This window comes from Gadus chalcogrammus, chromosome 16 (genome assembly GCF_026213295.1).
Source record: "Gadus chalcogrammus isolate NIFS_2021 chromosome 16, NIFS_Gcha_1.0, whole genome shotgun sequence".
NCBI lineage: Eukaryota > Metazoa > Chordata > Actinopteri > Gadiformes > Gadidae > Gadus > Gadus chalcogrammus.
The window spans coordinates 21,521,087-21,541,749 of NC_079427.1; the positions used below are offsets into that span (position 1 = coordinate 21,521,087).

General features: G+C 48.2%; 2 protein-coding genes across 11 annotated transcripts in view; one reads left to right on the forward strand and one right to left on the reverse strand.

Annotated features, from left to right (window-relative positions):
* LOC130406431 (alpha-2-macroglobulin-like protein 1) overlaps positions 1-2,197 on the forward strand; it is a 27,945-nt gene extending 25,748 nt beyond the window's left edge. For both annotated transcript variants that reach the window (XM_056612010.1, XM_056612011.1), the window contains exon 36: positions 161-2,197. In XM_056612010.1, the coding sequence (XP_056467985.1) occupies positions 161-240 (80 nt within the window). In that variant the 3' untranslated portion in view covers positions 241-2,197. The remainder of the gene's footprint in view (positions 1-160) is intronic.
* phldb1b (pleckstrin homology-like domain, family B, member 1b) overlaps positions 1,601-20,663 on the reverse strand; it is a 64,009-nt gene continuing 44,946 nt past the window's right edge. For 5 of the 9 annotated variants that reach the window (XM_056612003.1, XM_056612006.1, XM_056612000.1 and 2 more), the window contains 17 exons: positions 20,295-20,459; positions 19,209-19,346; positions 18,288-18,419; positions 17,120-17,275; positions 16,652-16,762; positions 15,810-15,899; positions 15,063-15,224; positions 14,712-14,849; positions 12,005-12,121; positions 10,541-10,643; positions 10,228-10,272; positions 9,023-9,410; positions 7,974-8,064; positions 7,013-7,159; positions 6,240-6,459; positions 4,012-4,097; positions 1,601-2,882 (listed from right to left, as the gene is read on the reverse strand). In XM_056612003.1, the coding sequence (XP_056467978.1) occupies positions 2,742-2,882; positions 4,012-4,097; positions 6,240-6,459; positions 7,013-7,159; positions 7,974-8,064; positions 9,023-9,410; positions 10,228-10,272; positions 10,541-10,643; positions 12,005-12,121; positions 14,712-14,849; positions 15,063-15,224; positions 15,810-15,899; positions 16,652-16,762; positions 17,120-17,275; positions 18,288-18,419; positions 19,209-19,346; positions 20,295-20,459 (2,430 nt within the window). In that variant the 3' untranslated portion in view covers positions 1,601-2,741. The remainder of the gene's footprint in view (positions 2,883-4,011; positions 4,098-6,239; positions 6,460-7,012; positions 7,160-7,973; positions 8,065-9,022; positions 9,411-10,227; positions 10,273-10,540; positions 10,644-12,004; positions 12,122-14,711; positions 14,850-15,062; positions 15,225-15,809; positions 15,900-16,651; positions 16,763-17,119; positions 17,276-18,287; positions 18,420-19,208; positions 19,347-20,294; positions 20,460-20,663) is intronic. The other 4 variants (XM_056612002.1, XM_056612001.1, XM_056612004.1 and 1 more) reach the window with 4 other exon arrangements.

Genomic DNA, 20,663 nt, shown 5'->3' on the forward strand with positions numbered 1-20,663 from the left:
CCTGCCTAATGTGTACATCACATTCCAGCTTGCTGTTTTGTTATTAATTAAAGTGTAGATCCTGCTGTGCCTCTTTTGGTTTTTAAGCAAAAACTAAAAACCAAAAATACTTTAATTACAACTTGAGAATTGCAAATAATAACCTTCTTTAATCTTGTAGGTGATGATGTGAATGATCTACTATTGGAACGATCGGAGCCACCAACAAGAAGCACATCAATCAAATTAAAGCCGGACTAATGGTTGTGCTACATTGTTAATTGTAGCCAGTGAATTCTTTGAATGACAAAAGATAAGATTTAATTTCAACATATACACAAAAGAGGAATTTGCCAAGATGACATGCATTCAAGAAAGCCAATGTTTATTCAATTACAATTCTGTCTTTTAATCGATAAAGATAATCCAGTTTCCATTGGCGTGACAGTGAGCTATGAAACAAGGTACCGTAAACACAATAATGGTCCAACAGTCGACTGGGATTGAATGGATCCGAACGACGGAAACAAACCAGTATTACAAAACAGCTTAGGTAGAAGTTTGTCTGCACAGGCTGGGTGATTACAGGTGAATTGTGATTGTGATTTCATGTAGTGCGCCTTGCTCTACATTTTATTCTGTTTCTAACAAATATTATATTAATTCATCACTACCATAGTTTAAATTTCGCCACAATAAAATCTTTAAATGACAAAATACAAATCTGTTTCCCTCGTACAACACTGTTTGATTTTCAATGGAACCCATCTACGTTCCTCTATCAATAGAATCCACCGTAGCCATCTACGTTCCTCTATCAATAGAACCCACCGTAGCCCATCTACGTTCGTCTATCAATAGAACCCACCGTAGCCCATCTACGTTCGTCTATCAATAGAACCCACCGTAGCCCATCTACGTTCCTCTATCAATAAAACCCACCGTAGCCCATCTACGTTCCTCTATCAATAGAACCCACGGTAGCCCATCTAGATTCCTTTATCAATCGACCACAAGACTAGGAGGTTCGGGGGGAGGAGTGGGGCATAGCATTTTTTCTTAGATTTTCTTTCCCCTTTTCCACCTCATTGTCATCATAAATAATCTACCTACCAAATGTGACACATGAACAGAGAAGAAACCACATTCTGACATCACAGACTGTTACATGCCCACTCAACACGTCAGCACAACACACGCACAACACTGTCACAGAGGAGCAACATGACCCCTCAACAAGACACAGGCTGGCACCTGGTGATGATCCAACCCTCTCATAACAGTGGGGGGGGGGGGTGTGTGTATCACAGTGGCATACGGTAGCATCCACACAGTGGACCGTGCTAGTGCCAAATGGGGGGTTCTCTGTACACTGAATCACTTAAGGCACAGCTTGGGGAACGGCATGGATCCATGTCATCCCTTATGACAGTCCAGTCGGACAGTGCCAAGTGTGAAAGGTGGTCTCTGGGGCTCCCTCTGGTGGCTCGCTGCGGAGACGCCTGCTTCGGAAAGTCCAGAGTTTGGGGTCAAGGCTAACACAATCCTTGGATACACTGGATGTGTGTGGTGTCTGTGTGTTTGAATTAAACTGAGAACACAGGGATATGTAACTTGACAGTAAAGTACAGACAGCAGTTACCTTAAAACCTTAGCACCAACAAGAAAAAGGCCAAGTATTGATACAAATGGCACATCGTTTTAGTGTATAGGGTGAAGGACATACGAATGCTCTTTGTGTAACACCAGTGTGGGCAGAAGGCTGGACTCGAGGTGTTCCACATTGGAGCCACGCTGGGCGTCCAACAGGCAAGTTTAAGATTTGCATATTTTGCTGATGAATAATAATGGATAGTTAAGCTCAAATTCCTCGTAATGAAATGCAATTTAAATCTTTTTAAATAGTTACGATAAGAATGATCCCACCTCTGACTGAAATGTGGCTTCATGTATCGATGTGTCATAATGTTCAGTCATTTGGCACCTTTAGCGATGGGGAGTAAAAAAAGGAAAAGAAAAGCTATAATATGAAAGGCTTTGAAACATGGAACTACAACAAGGTCTCCATTTGGCAATAAAGAAATTCTTTAGAAAGTTTGGTTCCATTTTGGTTTATATACAATGTGTTTGTGTGTCCTCTGTTGGCTCCCTTTTTAAATCCAAACAAAAAAGTAGAAAATGTAGAAATTAATTATCCAACCCTTACATACTAAACCTCTCAATAAAATACATGTGAAATGTAGTTTTTCATAACTTTCTAATTACACGAGCGGAACTGACCTGTCAATCATAACAGAGAAACACCAACAACATTTGAGCCTTGATGACCAATTAATGAAACAAAAGTGAAAGTACCACTTGAGCCAGACACTGAAGACGGGAAGAAATGTATCATTGTATGTATCGGACTGTTAATCCATCTATAATAGAAAGGTTGTCAAGTGGAATCCATTGTATTTGAAAGAGCTTCAAATATAGTCTGGCAGCACCAGCTCTAGGTCGAGGCCCAGGTCCGGTTTCAGGTCAAGCTCAAGGTCCAGGTCTAGACCCAGGTCCAGGTCCAGTGCCTTCCGGCGCTGACACTTGGCGTAGGCGGAGTGAAGAGGAGAGTGAGACGGAGCGGGCGTGGGCGTGGCTGGGGTGGGGAAAGAGAGTGAGACGGAGTGGGCGTTTGGAGTGAGGAGAGGGGGGTGCACTATGAGCCAGAGTTCCCTGCAGAAGGCAGCGGGCGGCCCTGTGGGTCCAGGGCTATGTAGGGGACATCAGTTCAGGAACTGGGTGTAGCCCTCCGCCCCGGTGACGATCACGTCCATCCAGATGCGCATAGCCTCGGGCGAGGGGGCCACCATGTAGTAGAGGCGGTCGTGGGTCTTCACGCAGAAGGTGAGGGAGGGGTTGGGACTCTGGAAACACACGTGGTCATCATCATGAGGCCACACACAAACACGGGGAATACTAAGACACATAAAACCTCCATTAGTACTAGGTAAAGGGGCCTATTCACCAATAATACTAATACACATTAAACAAAATGGAATCAAATGTTATACTAACTTTCCGAAACCTGTTTATCGCATGTAAAGCTAGGACTAAGGATTTCATGTTGTTTTAAACAGCACTTTTACCTCTTATTCTGTTCAGAACACAGAAGGAAAGGCAAACCCCTTAACTGGTTTACACTCTGCTCTGTGCTGGTGCATCCAAGCATGCAGCCAAATGGCCAGCTAGTATGCAGCCAAACAGCCAGCCAGTATGATGCCAAACAGCCAGGCAGTATGCAGTAAAGCATGCATCCTAGTATGCAGCGGAACAGACAGCCAGCAGCAGGCTGTGAGGAGCATCATGCCTGGGGTCTCACTAGAGCTGAGGAAGGCACTGGGGAAGCAACTCGACTGGGAGGGGGGCAGCGACAGCCAGAGTAGAAATAATACACACTCCACTCGCTTCTAAATATATACGTTTACCACCTGGTGCCAATTAAAGACTTTATGGGTAAAACAGCTGCGATGTTTAGAACAGGTGTTTAACCACCGATCGCCGGACTCGGTACCGTCTCTTCTAGTGTGCAGCAAACAACCACGCGTCACAAGGAGGGCTAGACGCGTGCGGTGCCTGACATCATCCACAACGCTCCTGCAACAGCAGGGACCCCAGCTGTCCAGTCAGCCGCGTGCCGCAGGTTCCTCTGAGGGCTGCAGGAGTGCGAGGCTTCAGCAATCCAAGCGGACCAGCCGCCCACACTGACACACTCACACATCGGGATGCGGGCTGGACTGGGAGCCCAAGCATTCAAAAGAGCCATGACACAACCATGACAGCTAGAACACACACACACACACACACACACACACACACAGACACAGACACAGACACAGACACAGACACAGACACACACACACACACACACACACACACACACACACACACACACACACACACACACACAGGGGGGGGGGGCGGGATCTGAACCGAGAGGGAGAGAGGTTTGGGAAAACCCCGTCAGCGGGAATACATGTTCAACCTGAGACATACCTTGGTGGCACTGCGCAGGTGGTCGTAGTAGACCTCCTCAATGGCCTGGAAGTAGATCACCCCCTTCAGCTTGGTCTCGTGCTTGTCTGCACCACAATACAAAATAAAAAAGAGCACACAATTTGGTCAGATCAAAATATAAGCCTGAGCCTTTGAACCCCATCCAGTGGTTGGGTTTCTTCCTCCATCCGTGTGTCACAGAGGATAGAGTTGCGGACCGCGGGTGATTCAGTCATTACCAAGGAAGAGGGAAATACAACGGATGATCCCCCATATATTGTTTGTGATGATGGATGGAAAAAGACAACCGCAGCAAATTATTTTTTCTGGTATGTGCGAGAGTGTTTTTCTAAGCTAATAGCGTGCTCATTGTATTTCAGACTTGCCTTGCGCTCTTACACTCGCCGGGTACATGGTTGCGTTTTATTTCATCAGCCACTGCAGAACAGCAGCAGGGGGAGCTGAGGAACTCAAACCCTCCATCCCTCTCACACTCTCCCCTCTTTCTTTAGGCGCAGAAACACTGGCGTACGCTTACTTAAGAGTGGTAGGTACACATGCCGCATAAGCATCATAATTTCGAGGAATAATAAATGTGGTCCCCCCCCTCCGACTCATTATGTGCTAATGAAGCGTTGGGACTTCTTCAGGGGGACGTGTCTCGGGAGAATACCCCCTCTGGTGGGGAGGGCAGAGTGGCTGGGCATCACCTCTGCCTGCACCCCAATCTTTGTTTCAAGGTCAACAGAAGTAGAGAGGTGAGCCTTGCATCTTAATGGCTCCCCACCCCCCCGCCTCCTCAGAGCGCCTGTGGTGCTGGCTGCGTATGCTAACGACCTATGTGGTATTCTCCACGCGCCTTTTGCTTGAAAGCGCGGCGCGAGAAGAACATACTTCAAGCAGAGCCTTTTGAAGCCACGGAAAAAAAGCTAAGAGAGAACGCCTTACAGGCCTAACGAGTCCCAACGCTCGCGGCGGATGACTACATTAGAGATTGTGCGAGCGATGCTCTCTCCCAGAAACACCCTCCTCATCCCCACACTGGGGTTCAGGGCCACCGCTGTCTGCTGAGATTCTCAGGTGTCACTGTACGCACACACACATGGGACGCCTTCAGAGAGCTGCTCAGTTCCTCTGTGCAGCTAATAATACAATCATAATCACCGTGACCTCAATCACACAAACCACCTCAACCCTACCGCTTCTCACTTTATACACTTTGTGCTTACATTATCCCATTCTACCTATAAGTTGACCCTTGGCTCCATTATCTAACTTGATTAAGAGAGCAGATCGCTCAGAATCAATCACTTCCATCATCATTCAGAAGAATACTACTTCTACTTATAATACAAAAAACAAGCCAGGACCATGATTCCCTCTGCATTGAGATGCTGGTTCCTCGGGAAGCTAAGCAGGGCTGGCCCGGGCCACTCTTCGTTGGGAGACCAGCTAGTGCTTGTAGAGGGGTTGGAGGGCCATTAGGGGACGCTCTAACTCTAGCCTGCGACAAATATCTGTCAAAGCCATGTCATATCCCCAACGCCCCCGGGACACAGTGTCCTGCGTAGGGGCACCATCTTACAGAGGAGACGTTAAACCGAGGTCCTGACCCCCCGGTGTCTCTACTCATCACTAGAGTAGGGGGCTAACCCCGGTGTCTCTACTCATCACTAGAGTAGGGGGCTAACCCCGGTGTCTCTACTCATCACTAGAGTAGGGGGCTAACCCCGGTGTCTCTACTCAGTCATCACTAGAGTAGGGGGCTAACCCCGGTGTCTCTACTCATCACTAGAGTAGGGGGCTAACCCCGGTGTCTCTACTCATCACTAGAGTAGGGGGCTAACCCCGGTGTCTCTACTCAGTCATCACTAGAGTAGGGGGCTAACCCCGGTGTCTCTACTCAGTCATCACTAGAGTAGGGGGCTAACCCCGGTGTCTCTACTCAGTCATCACTAGAGTAGGGGGCTAACCCCGGTGTCTCTACTCAGTCATCACTAGAGTAGGGGGCTAACCCCGGTGTCTCTACTCAGTCATCACTAGAGTAGGGGGCTAACCCCGGTGTCTCTACTCAGTCATCACTAGAGTAGGGGGCTAACCCCGGTGTTGAAAGCCAGTGTGTGGTTAGCAAAATGGCTGCCGTGCTCCAGATGAGGAGTGAGACACACTGACTATGCAAAGCGCTCGAGGTGTCTCAGAAAGGTCTTAATGTGGATCCAGAGTCCTACCGACGTAGTAGGAGAAGGTCCTCTTGAGGCGGTCGAACACGAACCAGCGCTTCTTCCAGGACTTGATCTTGCCGCCCATCTTCACCAGGTAGCCCTTGCACATCTTGTCTGTGAGGATGACGTGGTAGCAGGTGTCCACGTTGTGGCCAGACGACTCGACGTGCGTGCGCAGGTCAAACTCCTCCTTGCGGATGGGGAGGTAGCGCGTCATGGGCCGGGCCTGCGGGTCGGGGGTCAATCCATTAAATTGATTATTACTATTTATTTATTTTGAATTTTTTTGGGCATTTTCATGTTTTAAGATAGAGTGAGATAGACAGGAGGTTATGGGACAAAGGACCACGGGCGAGAAATCCCGCGAGCTCCATTGTATCGCCTCGCAGATCAGTCTGGTAACCTGCGATGGAGAAAATTTGGAGACGTTCGCTAAACGTTCGCCAATCAGCGTTGGTTTTGAGGCGGGTTTAGGTGTGACGCAACGAGAAGAGACTGTTCAGTCTAAACAACATGGAATAGGTGGTGATGGACTGATGGTTTATCCAATCAGCTAACCAGTATTTTCGCGCTTTCCCAAAAGTTCTCCAACGGAAGGTTCCTAGATGGATATGCTGAGCAAATGCGAATCAATCCATCAGGCGGAGTCAGGTTACCATAATCAGCCCTTAATGTTACACACGCTACCCAGTGGCGCCCCCAAATTATTATTGAATGCATTCTAACAAGGGGGTCGTATAGGGCTGTCAGACTGTGTGCTGGTGCGCGTTGTTCCCCACCTGGGAGAAGTTCTTGGCCCTCATCTTCACTTCCTTCTCCACCAGCAGCTGCCGATGGCAGGTCTCGTCCTGCAGCCTCCGCTCTGCCTCCTCCCTCCTCCTCCTCTCCTCGTCCAGCAGCCGGCTGCGCACCAAGCACTCCTGCTCCTGCAGCGCAGACACACGCGCCTCATTCCTGTTCCCCTTCTGTGACAAATTGCTCCAAATTGCTTTTGGAATAAATTGTCACCAGACTGTGTTTTTTTTAGGCTCTTGATTTTCAATGGCCTGTACACATATATAATGTCCCTTTAAATACTGGGTTAGTGAATTATAAATTGAATTAAATTAGCAGTGCATTTTTTTGTGTTTATTGCTGTAAATTATTGTTTTAATACCGTAGATACTCATTTGAACTTGGGTTGGAGTTTACTAGAGCTGCCTGCTTTGTGCAATGGTTCTTTCCTCACAGAGACAGTGCTGCGTGGATCCCAGAACTAACCCCATTAAACATGGATGTCTCCGTACGCTCGGACACGGTTGGTGGGGGAGGGCTTCATTATTATTGCATGCTGCATCCCCTCAAGCAATGCCCAGCGTTTTAAAATTCAGAAGTCGGCAAAGCATACATCTTGCTCCCAAGAATGGCTCTGCTATGGCAACAATATGACAAAAGGTTTACACATACACGCACACACACACACACACAGACACACACACGGTGGGGGGTAGTGGTGCTCATGGAGCAGCCTCAGCAGGCGTTGAGCCTGGGGGGGCGTAGGTCTTTGGGGCCTGCCCCCCATGAGAGAGAAGGGGCTGCTGCTCAGCCCTGGTTGATGTTGTGGACAGAGATCTCTGGATGCATTGTGGTAGTCTCTGCTGTTATTACATGTCTTTTAAACCCTATGTACTGCCCACGTTCCCCAGCTGGTTAAGGGATGTGATCTGGTTAAGGTGATCAGGTCCCATCCCTTTAACTTACCCGTGACTCGATCAGCCTGGCCTTCTCCAGCTGGGCCTCCCTCAACATCTTCCCCATCTCCTCGATCCTTAAGGCGTCCATTCCACTGCTGCTGAAGACCAGAGGACCACAATGTGAGCCACCAGCATCAATGGGTTACGCTATTACAGGTTTATATATATATATATATATTAGAGCTGTCAGTTAAACGCGTTATTAACGGCGTTAACGCAAACCAATTTCAACGGCGTTAATTTTTTTATCGCACGATTAACGCAATTATTATATTTAAAGAAAATAAATAATATATATATATTCTTTTTTTTTTCTTTGGCTCAAAACAAAGAAGCAGTAGCCTGACTGCTATGTTCAAATGACATTTGTTCAAAGCAGTCGTTTAATTGCACTATAGGCTCTTTTTTTGTATCGTCCTGTTTTGATCAGTATATGCCAATGTTGTTATCAATAAAAAATCATTTGCACAAGGCAAGCCGATGCACTTCACCATGTTGATAAGAGAATTAAAATGAGAAGAATTATGGGACAAAAAAATCAAGGGATATTTAGCATAGAAAAATAATTTGTGATTAATTGGGATTAATCGTGAGTTAACTATGACATTAATGCGATTAATCACGATTAAATATTTTAATCGCTTGACAGCTCTAATATATATATATATATATATATATATATATATATATTTATATATACACACACACATATATATATAAATAATATGATTTTGATGATCTTTTCAATTATGATATTTTCTTGTCCCCATATGTGCATATTGTTTGTGTTTGTTGGTGTGTGTTCGCACGTGTGTGTGTGTGTGTGTGTGTGTGTGTGTGTGTGTGTGTGTGTGTGTGTGTGTGTGTGTGTGTGTGTGTGTGTGTGTGTGTGTGTGTGTGTGTGTGTGTCCGTGCGTGTGTCCGTGCGTGTGTCCGTGCGTGCGTGTGGCGTGCGTGCGTGCGTGCGTGCGTGCGTGCGTGCGTGCGTGCGTGCGTGCGTGCGTGCGTGCGTGCGTGCGTGCGTGCGTGCATGCGTGCGTGCGTGCACGTCCCCACCTGGACATGTTGTCAGGTGAGCAGGCCGAGTTGTTGCCGGTGGAGATGCTGGTGTCCATGCTGTCGGAGCTCTCCAGGCTCAGCGTGTCGTAGGGCCTCCCTCCTCCGCCCTCCTGGTGCTGGTGGTGGTGCAGGATGGAGTGGTGCATCAGGTGGGGCGAGCCCCCCCCGTCGGCGACCGAGGAGTACTGGGAGGACTGGGCGGGGGCCGGCTGGGCGCCCCGCAGCGCCTCCCACTGGCACTGGGAGGACGGGTAGTGGGAGGACGGGGCGGCGGCCGGCGGGGCCTGGGCGCCCCGCAGTGCCTCCCACTGGCACTGGGCCTCCAGTACCGCCCGCTGCTTCAGGGCTAGCAGACGCCGCCGCTGCTCCTCGATCACCTGCTGCCCTGCAAAGCACCACAACACCGTCAGGGGGACCGCGACACCGTCAGGGGGACCGCGACACCGTCAGGGGGACCGCGACACCGTCAGGGGGACCACAACACCGTCAGGAGGCTTCACTGTTAGAAGCAGCATGGAGACACCACCACCACAGATCCACCTTCTGTTATGAAGACACCACCAGGTAACAGCCCCACCAGCTTCAGCCCCACCAGCTTCAGCCCCACCAGCTTCAGCCCCACCAGCTTCAGCACCACCAGCTTCAGCACCACCAGCTTCAGCACCACCAGCTTCAGCACCACACAGAGCAAGGCACATTGCCGCAGCAGCTTGTTGTAATCGCTGAAAGGCCTGATTTGATTCAAGGGCCCCAAGCTACAGCATAGTCCCCTCCTAACCATGGGGGCTGTGGAGAGGGCCCCTGTATCACACATCAGTGAACCCTTAACAATGAGGGCTGTGAAGGGCCCCTGTATCACACATCATCAAACCCTTAACTAGGGCTGTGGAGAGGGCCCCTTTATCGCACATCATCAAACCCTTAGAATGCTGGAGCCAAAATATTTGTACAAACTAAAAACCGTTGCACTGTAGCGCTGAACATGCAATATTGATTCTCCCAAAAAACAGAATACTAGAGGAGCGTGATTTCATTTGAAGGCCCAAGCAGACATAAAGGGAACATCAGAGAGCAGGCGGACGGATGGAGAGGGAGACAGACAAAGAGCAGAGATGGCAGAAGGGATGAAAGAGATGCTGAATAAAAGAGAATAAAAGAGAGTACCAATCTCAGTGTAAAAAAACTAAATAAACAAGTGCTACCTTCAGGGGCTTCCGCTACGGAGTGTACACCAGGCCTCTGGGACTCTGAGGACACAGAGACGTGTCCAGATAGGAGGAACACACAGCCACACAGAGGTGGGGGGAGGAAGGACGTGACAAATAGAAATTGAGGACAAACACGGCCTTCTGAAGACACCATGGGTCTGTGAAGCCTCTGTTCCAATCTAAACCACATTTCTCTCGGAGAGTGGTACAGCAGGAGGAGGAGGAAGAGGAGGAGGAGGAGATTGTGGTGGGGTAAAGGAGGAGGTGTGTGGTACAGTAGGAAGTGGTGGAGGAGGTGTGCGGTCACCTTTCTGCTGCAGGGCGAGCTGCCTCTTGTTCTCTATGTCCTGCAGCGTGGCGGCCAGGTTCCGGGGCAGACTGCCGGTGCTGTTGGCCCCCAGAAGGGGACTCTGTGGGACACAAGGATTACCACAAGTTAAACCACTAAAAACATACATAGAAGTGGGCGTTTACATGCTCACTTGTTTTGGGTTCCCATTTTGTATTTATCACAAGACACTTCCAATAGAGGCTGCCATCAATCCCAGCAAACAATCGCTATCGGATTGGTTAGTGAACAGCTAACAACAGTAGTAGTAGTTAACAACACCGGCAGAGAGTGCAGAGTAGCATCATACATACCAATTAGAAATAAAGGCTCCTCCTTTCTTTGTATGAGTGGTAGTGCCCAACAGTCACAGCAAATATCACATTATCAAAGTACCTACTTAACCCAATGCCTACAAGTAGTAAAGAACTACTTCATACTAATAAAGGCAACCACAAAACTGTTGAGTCTTCATCAAACTAACCTTGGAAGATGAGTTTAGTCCTCAAAATAACCTTGGAGGATGAGGTTAGTCCTCAAAATAACCTTGGAGGATGAGGTTAGTCCTCAAACTAACCTTTGAGGATGAGTTTAGTAGTCATCAAACTAACCTTTGAGGATGAGTTTAGTCCTCAAACTAACCTTGGAGGATGAGTTTAGTCTTCATCAAACTAACCTTGGAGGATGAGTTTAGTCTTCATCAAACTAACCTTGGAGGATGAGTTTAGTCTTCATCAAACTAACCTTGGAGGATGAGTTTAGTCCTCAAACTAACCTTGGAGGATGAGTTTAGTCTTCATCAAACTAACCTTGGAGGATGAGTTTAGTCTTCATCAAACTAACCTTGGAGGGTGAGTTTAGTCCTCAAACTAACCTTGAAGGATGAGTTTAGTCCTCAAACTAACCTTGGAGGATGAGTTTAGTCCTCAAACTAACCTTAGAGGATGAGTCCAGTCTTCATCAAACTAACCTTGGAGGATGAGTTTAGTCTTCATCAAACTAACCTTGGAGGATGAGTTTAGTCTTCATCAAACTAACCTTGGAGGATGAGTTTAGTCTTCATCAAACTAACCTTGGAGGATGAGTTTAGTCTTCATCAAACTAACCTTGGAGGATGAGTTTAGTCTTCATCAAACTAACCTTGGAGGATGAGTTTAGTCTTCATCAAACTAACCTTGGAGGATGAGTTTAGTCTTCATCAAACTAACCTTGGAGGATGAGTTTAGTCGTCATCAAACTAACCTTGGAGGATGAGTTTAGTCTTCATCAAACTCACCTTGGAGGATGAGTTTAGTCTTCATCAAACTAACCTTGGAGGATGAGTTTAGTCCTCAAACTAACCTTGGAGGATGAGTTTAGTCTTCATCAAACTAACCTTGGAGGATGAGTTTAGTCTTCATCAAACTAACCTTGGAGGATGAGTTTAGTCTTCATCAAACTAACCTTGGGGGATGAGTTTCGGCCCAGCGTTGCATGGCCGTGGTGGAGCAGGGACGGAGAGCCAGCTTTAGTCTGGTGAACGGACAGTCCCACGTCAGTGTCCTGCTTTGAGCGAAACACCTGACAACGAAGAGCAAGAGGAGGTCAGCTGGAACCGCTGAATCAAAGTCAGAAACCTTTTACAACGTTCAGATCTCATGGAGCAAGAGAAAGTGAGATGATGTTCAACGAGAACTTCAGGATTTTTCAACATGGACCCTTGGTCCGATCAATTAGGGTCTAAGGACTGACCACGGTTTCTGAGATGTGTCCAGTATTGAGTGAGAACGTTGCAGCTGTAATCTGCAGTAACATGCTGCCGTCCTCTTAAAGAGCTTGCTTGTTTCTGCCACTGACAGACTCCTATTATATTCCAGCTTCCTGGAAAGGACCACTACGTCAATACAACCTGTTTTTCAAACCTTTGTTGTTGTGTCCGAGCAAGTCTCACTTAAGGAGGTGTCCCTATGATGATTTCAATCTCAACTCTCCCTCCCCAGAACCTTTAGATAGCACAAAGCTATGCTTTCTGTAATCCACCACAACAAACATTCCTCTCTCCAGCTCTCACTCACATTTCCACCGTTCCTGATACAACTCAACTCTCGCGAGACTTATCCTTGAGCGAGACAACAAACACAGAACAGCCTCAGGCGAAAGTTAAAGAAATAGGTTTTGTTTCTCTGTAGGGATCCTTTCCAGGATGATAGGATCAACAAGCAATTTTAGAAGACGTACGTTGACTGGGTCTAATCGCCCCAAAGGATTGACCTGCATCCTTTTTTCACAGTTTAGGCTCACTCATCAGAAATAGGGTGTAGGTTGGAATCAAGGATTGGTTGCGGATTATTTTAGCTCAGCTTCGAGTGGGACTCATCATGTAATGAGCTACGTTGAGAGGTCATAATTTATAAGGTCTGCTAAATAGGTCACACGTTTCTGTTTCTGTTTTGCTAGTTGGCTGCAATGCAATAGCTTGAATAGGAGAAAACAACAAGATCAATGTTTAAACCCCATCAAATAATATTCTATTCACGACGTACAGATAAAAGCTTTTGGAATATAAAATTATAAAAAAAAAAAATCCTCTTAAAACCCAGCAATGCATCAAAACTTTATATTTAAAAATAAAGTTATTTGAACAGGTAAACATCCTTTGCGAGTTGCACTTGAACGTACTACCGATGTTGAAGGAGGTGTTGGCTCAGACCTCAACGATGTTACTACTCTACGATGTTGAAGGAGGTGTTGGCTCAGACCTCAACGATGTTACTGCTACGATGTTGAAGGACGTATTGGCTCAGACCACAGGATCAAAAGGTCTGCCCCGGCCAGCGCCTTTTCAATGGTGTGCATTTGTTAGTTTGTGGGCTTGTTGGAGAAATCAACCTGGCCAGGGAGGTTTGGTCGAACTTGGTTTGGCCAAAGCAAAGATACAGCTATGGGAGATGCTACACTCCATCAGAGGGGGGACATGAACTAATTTCATGCACCTCGACAAGGGACAATGTCATCACTAAACTTGGGGTCTCACAAACACAGAGATCTAATCCACAAGATGCAACTTAAGCTCATACAAGGTGGTTAGAGCTAGGGATCGGCCGATTTTTTTTTAGGGCCGATACCGATACCGATTTTCTTTCATCAGCCTTAGCCGATAACTGATACGCTGATACCGATTTTCTTAAGCCGATATTTGGAACCGATAATACCCTGGAAATCCAGAGTTCTCGCGAGAGCACAATTTGAATTTGCTCAGCGAGTCACTCTGGGAACGAGCTATATACTCGTGTATATTCTGGGCCTCCCCTGGCCCAGAACATTAATCAATCACATCGATGTATCAATATAGGCGGGCCAAAAGCGTTGCCGTTTACCGACCGGATACGGCAAGAGTCTTATCTATTGGTTAGCTCCACTGGTCTGGATACGTTACCCCTTGTATTCTTCTGAGTGGTTGTAGTGTTATCCAATGTGTGCTATCCAGTGATATTTTCAAATGCATGCTTGGTGCCACCCCTCGAGTTGGGCCATTATCATTACTCGTTGCCAGACCCTAGTTTTCTAGATGTGGTCCTGGATTTCCAGGCTAAGCCCGCCTCAATTTACATCATAAAAATGACACAATGATGATAACAACTGTTACCATGTGTCAATTAAAAAAAAATGAACATTTATTGAACTGTCTGTAAATCACGGCAATTTTTTAATCGACAATCGGCCGATACCGATACACGTAAAAAAAGCAAATATCGGCCGATATATCGGGTGATCACTAGTTAAAGCTATGCTTAACACACACACACACACACACACACACACACACACACACACACACACACTTGGGACAATGCCCTTTCATATCTGGTCCTTTCAATTCCTCTACGTTAATTACACCACCATGTCTGCACAATAATTACAATCCCAATCCACCGGGTTGAGTGTGTTACTTCCCTTTCCCCCCCCTAAGGAGTCAATACACTTCATCCCCAAATCACATGCAGACATACACGCACAAAAAGACGCACACACACACACCCACCCACACACTCTGAGTGTTTTACTGGCAAGGTGCTGTCAGTATTGTACAGTTGCAGAAACAGAGAGAGAAAGAGTGGGAGAGAGAAAAGGAGTAGGAGGAGAAAATAGGAGGAAGTCTCATCCCGTGTACCTGTAGCTTGTGGCCTGAAAGCGACTTAGCAGAGAGAGGAGGTACAGGACAGAGCTGGTTGGCCTGCCCAGCCGCCATCACCTCCCGGTACCACTGCTCTAAATCTAGCATTGGGATGCTTGGCCTACGGGCCTCCGACTGACAGTAGAAAAGGAGGAGGAGGAAGAGGAGGACGGTGCCGCGTGGAAGACAGGAAAGCGTGACGAGAGGAGAGTAGAAGAAGAGAACACAACAAGTAAGCAAAGCAGAGAGGGACAGAAACAAGAATCAGATTGTGGCCCAGACTCAAAGGAAAAAAGGAGGAGGGTCTTAAAAGGGGCAGTCAGAAACCGACCACACACACACACACACCTCCATAGAGAGACAGGGGGTGGAGCGGTACAAAGAGGGGAGGCGGGGGAAGACGCGGTCCCCGGCGCTGGCCTGCAGGGGGCGATGGGGAGGAGAGGTGGGGGACGACTCCACCTTAGGCATCCCGTACATCTGGCTGAGCTGGCCCACCGTCACATACTCCTTCACAGGCCGGCGGAGGGAGGGGTTGGGGCATCAGCAAGGAGACAGCAGCAAGGAGTAGCAGAAGAAGGAGCAGAAGGTCGAGCAGAAGAAGGAGCAGAAGGAGGAGCAGAAGGAGGAGCAGAAGGAGGAGCAGAAGGAGGAGCAGAAGGAGGAGCAGAAGGAGTAGCAGAAGGAGGAGCAGAAGGAGAACAAGAGAAATAGAGGGTTAAAGACACAGACTTGGGAAAGTAATTCAAAAGTCCCCTTCTGGACGGACAATGACGACTTAGGAAATGACCAAGGTGTCTGACTGAGGGTAAGACAGCAGACGCTAGTTGACGGTTTATATCTGGAGGACCCCTTTAACCCTGTGGTCTGCCCCGAAGACCCCCTCAGTGGCAGACCCCCCTCGAATTCAGAGGTTGATCAGAAGATGAGCAATTAGAGCAGGAGAACGGATTGCAGCGCAACGGTTTAGGATCGCACAATGTTTACTCAGCACCACAATTCTAAATGCACCGGATGAACACGCTGAACACGTCTAACAGAAGCAGCTCACCGCCAGTCAGTGTTTGCTCTGGCTGTCGGCCGTCGTTCTCTCACCTCTTTCATGGTGCTGCAGGGCTTGGGAAAGGTCCGCCCTCCCGTCAGACTGTGGTATCTCTTCTCCAGAACCGAGAGTCGCTCTTTCTCCTGAGGAATAAATACAATGCAGACAAGAGTTAGAGAAGCCGTCCACATCCTCCAGCAACATTGAAGCACAGATTCTGCTGAGAAACCAGATCAGAATGGGGATTATTGTCAACTTGATTTGCATATTAAGGAATTCCATGAGGGGCATCTCATAGCTTTGAGCTTGGCAACATGGAGATATCACTGATTTTCTTTTAACAGTTAGCCAAATCAAGAATGTTTCATTGATACTTTTTAACGTAGACTATGGCATTCTGATTGAATGCCTTCCAGGATCTGAGCTGGTCAGAATCTGACCCATTTAAGACTATATTGTAACACTAAATATTACCATCATTATAATGCACGACACTCAGACCATTAGCACGACAGGGATCTCTATAAACAAATATCTGATGCCGAATCTGTAGGCAAAAAGACCAGATTTTGGTATTGGTTCGTAGTCCAAGTGGTATTGACCAATCATGTTCAAGTTTAACCGGGTGTGTGCGGAGCAACAATCCAAGAGGGCACTGGCTATCATCGGACAACGACTCAGCTTTGGATCCACTGTGATATCTGTTTATAGAGATCAGCCAAAATGCCGTCTGGACCTGAAGCACCACCAAAGAATATTAAAACAAGGTGGGCGCACCGAAGAGCAGTCTGGGGAAGGACGGTCGCGGTCAGACGATAGCCCGGGGTTTATAGAGACACTCCTAATGAGCTAGTCAGACAAGGCTTTCAGCCCCACGGCCAAACATAGCACCCACCTTCTGCAGCATCTGCAGGGCCAGAGTCCGCTCCGAGGTCATCCTCTCAGACTCCTGGGAGGCCTGGAGACCCAGCTGGTGGGCCTGGCCCTCCAGAACACACACCTTCTCCTTGGGGACAGAGGAACAGGGTCACCTTCTGTCCCGGGACCCCAACCCTATCTATGGTAAAGTCTATCCTGACCCTATCTATGGTAAAGTCTATCCTGACCCTATCTATGGTAAAGTCTATCCTGACCCTATCTATGGTAAAGTCTATCCTGACCCTATCTATGTTAAAGTCTATCCTGAACCTATCTATGTTAAAGTCTATCCTGAACCTATCTATGTTAAAGTCTATCCTGACCCTGTCTATGTTAAGGTCTATCCCAATCCCATGTTAAAGTCTATCCTGACCCTGTCTATGTTAAGGTCTATCCTAATCCCATGTTAAAGTCTATCCTAAGGTCTAGATAGTGGTGATCCTACCTTCCTGCGGGCCGAGCTGCGGTGGAAGTCGGCCCTCTCGTGCAGCAGCTGCTGGCCCACCAGCTCCCTCTCCTCCTCTAGGCTGCTCTCCTTCTCCAGCTGCTGGAACTCCAGGTCCTCAAACCGCTTGCTGCTTGCCTCCAGCACCTCCCCTTCCTGAACACACACACACACACACACACACACACACACACACACACACACACACACACACACACACACACACACACACACACACACACACACACACACACACACACACACACACACACACGGAACAACAAACACACCGGCACATTATCAGTATAGCTGACACTTCACACAGGAATATACAATATAATAAATAAATGAATACATAAAGATTCAGTCCTTCCCCATCATGTGTCACAGCCAAACCCTCCCATCACCCAAATCAAAGACTCTCAGACCTTGAAGCACCCATCCTCCTGAAAAGGGAGCTTTGTTCAATCGAATTTTGTTCATTGATTGAATATGTCATATTTCATCGTGTGGCTTTCAAGGGATGATTTAGAGGTCAGGTGTGACTAAACAGGCACAGAGCGAGGCATAAGACCTATCCTCACATCAGGAAATTGTCACAGCAAAAAGGCAGAGGAGAGAAAAGAGGAGAGAAAACGACGGAGCTAGTCTTTGTTAATTGATTAGTGAGCAGTTATGCATTCTTGGAGCTGTGGCAAATGTAAAAAACAAGCTGCCCCCAGCTTGGACCGAATCCAAACGGCCCCGTTTCAACAGCAGACTCTAAACCCCCGGAAATGGATCGTGTACAGGAGAGCAGCGCGCCCACACAGCTCACTGTACCCGCCGCAGGGGCCACATGCTCCACCAGGGAGAATAGCCATTCATGCTCCCCATAAAGCCTGTCTGTATGGGAGTGGCTTAGCACTAGGTGGGCAGACACCAGGAGTGTGTGTGTGTGTGTGTGTGGGGGGGGGGGGGGGGGGGGGTGCATGAGTAGGTGTTCATCGAGGTAAGCTGCGTGGCGCTCTGAACGTTGTGTTGCCTGGCTAAAGGGTTCAAAAAGGTACAGCCCGCATACGGGTAGACTGGCACCAAGGGCTAAGCAGCTGGCGGAGCTGCAGCTGACGGATCCGCAGCTACGCCTTTCTTTTTTTTTACACCTGCAGTGTAAACCTCTCCACCCTACCCGTTTCAGCTGCTCCATCAGCTGGTCCCTCCGGGCCCCGGGGCCCTGGTGGAGGAGCAGGCCCTGCAGCTCAGTGTAGCCCCGCTGCAGCGCCTGAAGAGCGGCCCGCTCCACCTCCACACAGGCTCGCTCCTAGAGACACACACACACATCCACGGACGCACGCACACACACGCACACACACACACACATAGAAATTCAGTCAGACAAACACACACACTCAGACTCCCCATCGCTCATGTGGAACGTGTGGTGAGCAAAGTCAAGCAGAGACAGGGATGGCCTCTAGAATGTTGCCCTGTTTCAGAGGGAAGAGCTAGTAGAGATTAAGGTGGTTAAGCGGACGCTCGTTAGTTGTTGGTAGAGAGACAAACGGAGAAAGAGACATATAGGAGCAGAGTTCAAACCAACCTGAAAACCAGTGAGAAAGAAAACCGAGAGAGATGTAGGTTCATTTAAAGGTCCCATGGCATGAAAACTTACTTTATGAGGTTTTCTAACATTAATATGAGTTCCCCTAGCCTGCTTATGGTCCCCTAGTTGCTAGAATAGGCGTTAGGTGTAAAAAACGAGCAGTAGGTATCCTGCTCTGCGTTTCGAAAAACAAAGCTCAGACGCAGCGATTTCCAATTTTAAGCGCACTTTGAGGATGAAGAGGGAGTGATGATCGGACAACGTTGAATTTGAAAAACACAATCATACAACTCCGAAATTGGATAAGCAAATGAAAGCCATATAGGGAGTGCACCATAACACATTGCTCAGCCAGTAATAATAATACCAGGGAAATACCAGGGAAATACCAGGGGGGAAATACCAGGGAAAAACCAGGGATCACACCAGGGATAACACCAGGGATAACACCAGGAATAACACCGGGACAACACCAGGGAAAACATCGGTTCCTCCACGCCGCCTCACCTCGTCCTTCTCTCTCTGCACGGCGTTCTCCAGCTCGTCCAGCTTGCGCTGCAGCTGTGTGATGACATCTGACTCCGCTTCCATCTGGTCCAGCTCCGCCTGCCGCTCGCCCTGCAGCAGGGCACGCTCCATCTCCGCCTGCAGGGGGGAGACGGCTCTCTGTCAGGGGTTTGACAAACACCTTGAATGTCCTGAACGCAGCTCAGCGTACGGTAGATACCGCTGCATTAGAATCCTCCTTCCTATACACTCTCCAACAGTAGAGAGTGAGAGTGAGACAGAGACAGAGAGAGGTAAACACAGAGAGAGAGAGAAAGAGACAGAGACAGAGACAGAGACAGAGAGATGTAAACAGAGACAGAGACAGAGACAGAGAGATGTAAACAGAGACAGAGACAGAGACAGAGAGATGGAGACAGAGACAGAGACAGAGACAGACAGACAGACAGACAGACAGACAGACAGACAGACAGACAGACAGACAGACAGACAGACAGACAGACAGACAGACAGACAGACAGACAGACAGACAGAGAGAGGTAAACACAGAGAGAGAGAGAAAGAGACAGAGACAGAGACAGAGACAGAGACAGAGACAGAGACAGAGAGATGTAAACAGAGACAGAGACAGAGACAGAGACAGAGACAGAGACAGAGAGATGTAAACAGAGACAGAGACAGAGACAGAGACAGAGACAGAGAGATGTAAACAGAGACAGAGACAGAGACAGAGACAGAGACAGAGACAGAGACAGAGACAGAGACAGAGACAGAGACAGACAGACAGACAGACAGACAGACAGACAGACAGACAGACAGACAGACAGACAGACAGACAGACAGACATCCTTCCTATGCACTCTCCAACAATAGCGGCCAGCAGCCTGAGGACTGGCCTGGCTGCCCAAAAAGATGAATGTCATGAACTACACGTAGGCCTGGATTAGTATTCATGTAGTATACGTTGTGTGTTCTGCTTTACTTGTTGAAGCAGTTTTTCTAACCGTGTGGACTATAGCATTACGTCAAGCTGTATGATGTGATGTGTCTGAGGATGTGAGGAGACGGAGGAGGCAGCAGGCTGACCTCTTGTCGGGCCTCCTGGAGCTGCTGCTCCAGCTCTGTCAGCCGCGCCTTGAGCTCATCCACCCGGGACAGCACCTGGAGACGCTCATCCTCCACCCGGGACAGCACCTCCAGACGCTCCTCCTCCCGGTACACCAGCTCCTCCCGCCCTGCAGGGGCCTCCTGCTAGGAGGGGAGGGAGGGAGGGAGGGAGGGGAGAGATTGTAAATGGAGATAGCAAGACCGAGACAAATGATAAGGGGGAGAGAGAGATACAGAAACACTGAAACACACACACACACACACACACACACACACACACACACACACACACACACACACACACACACACACACACAGTCAGACAGACAGACAGACAGTCAGAAGAGA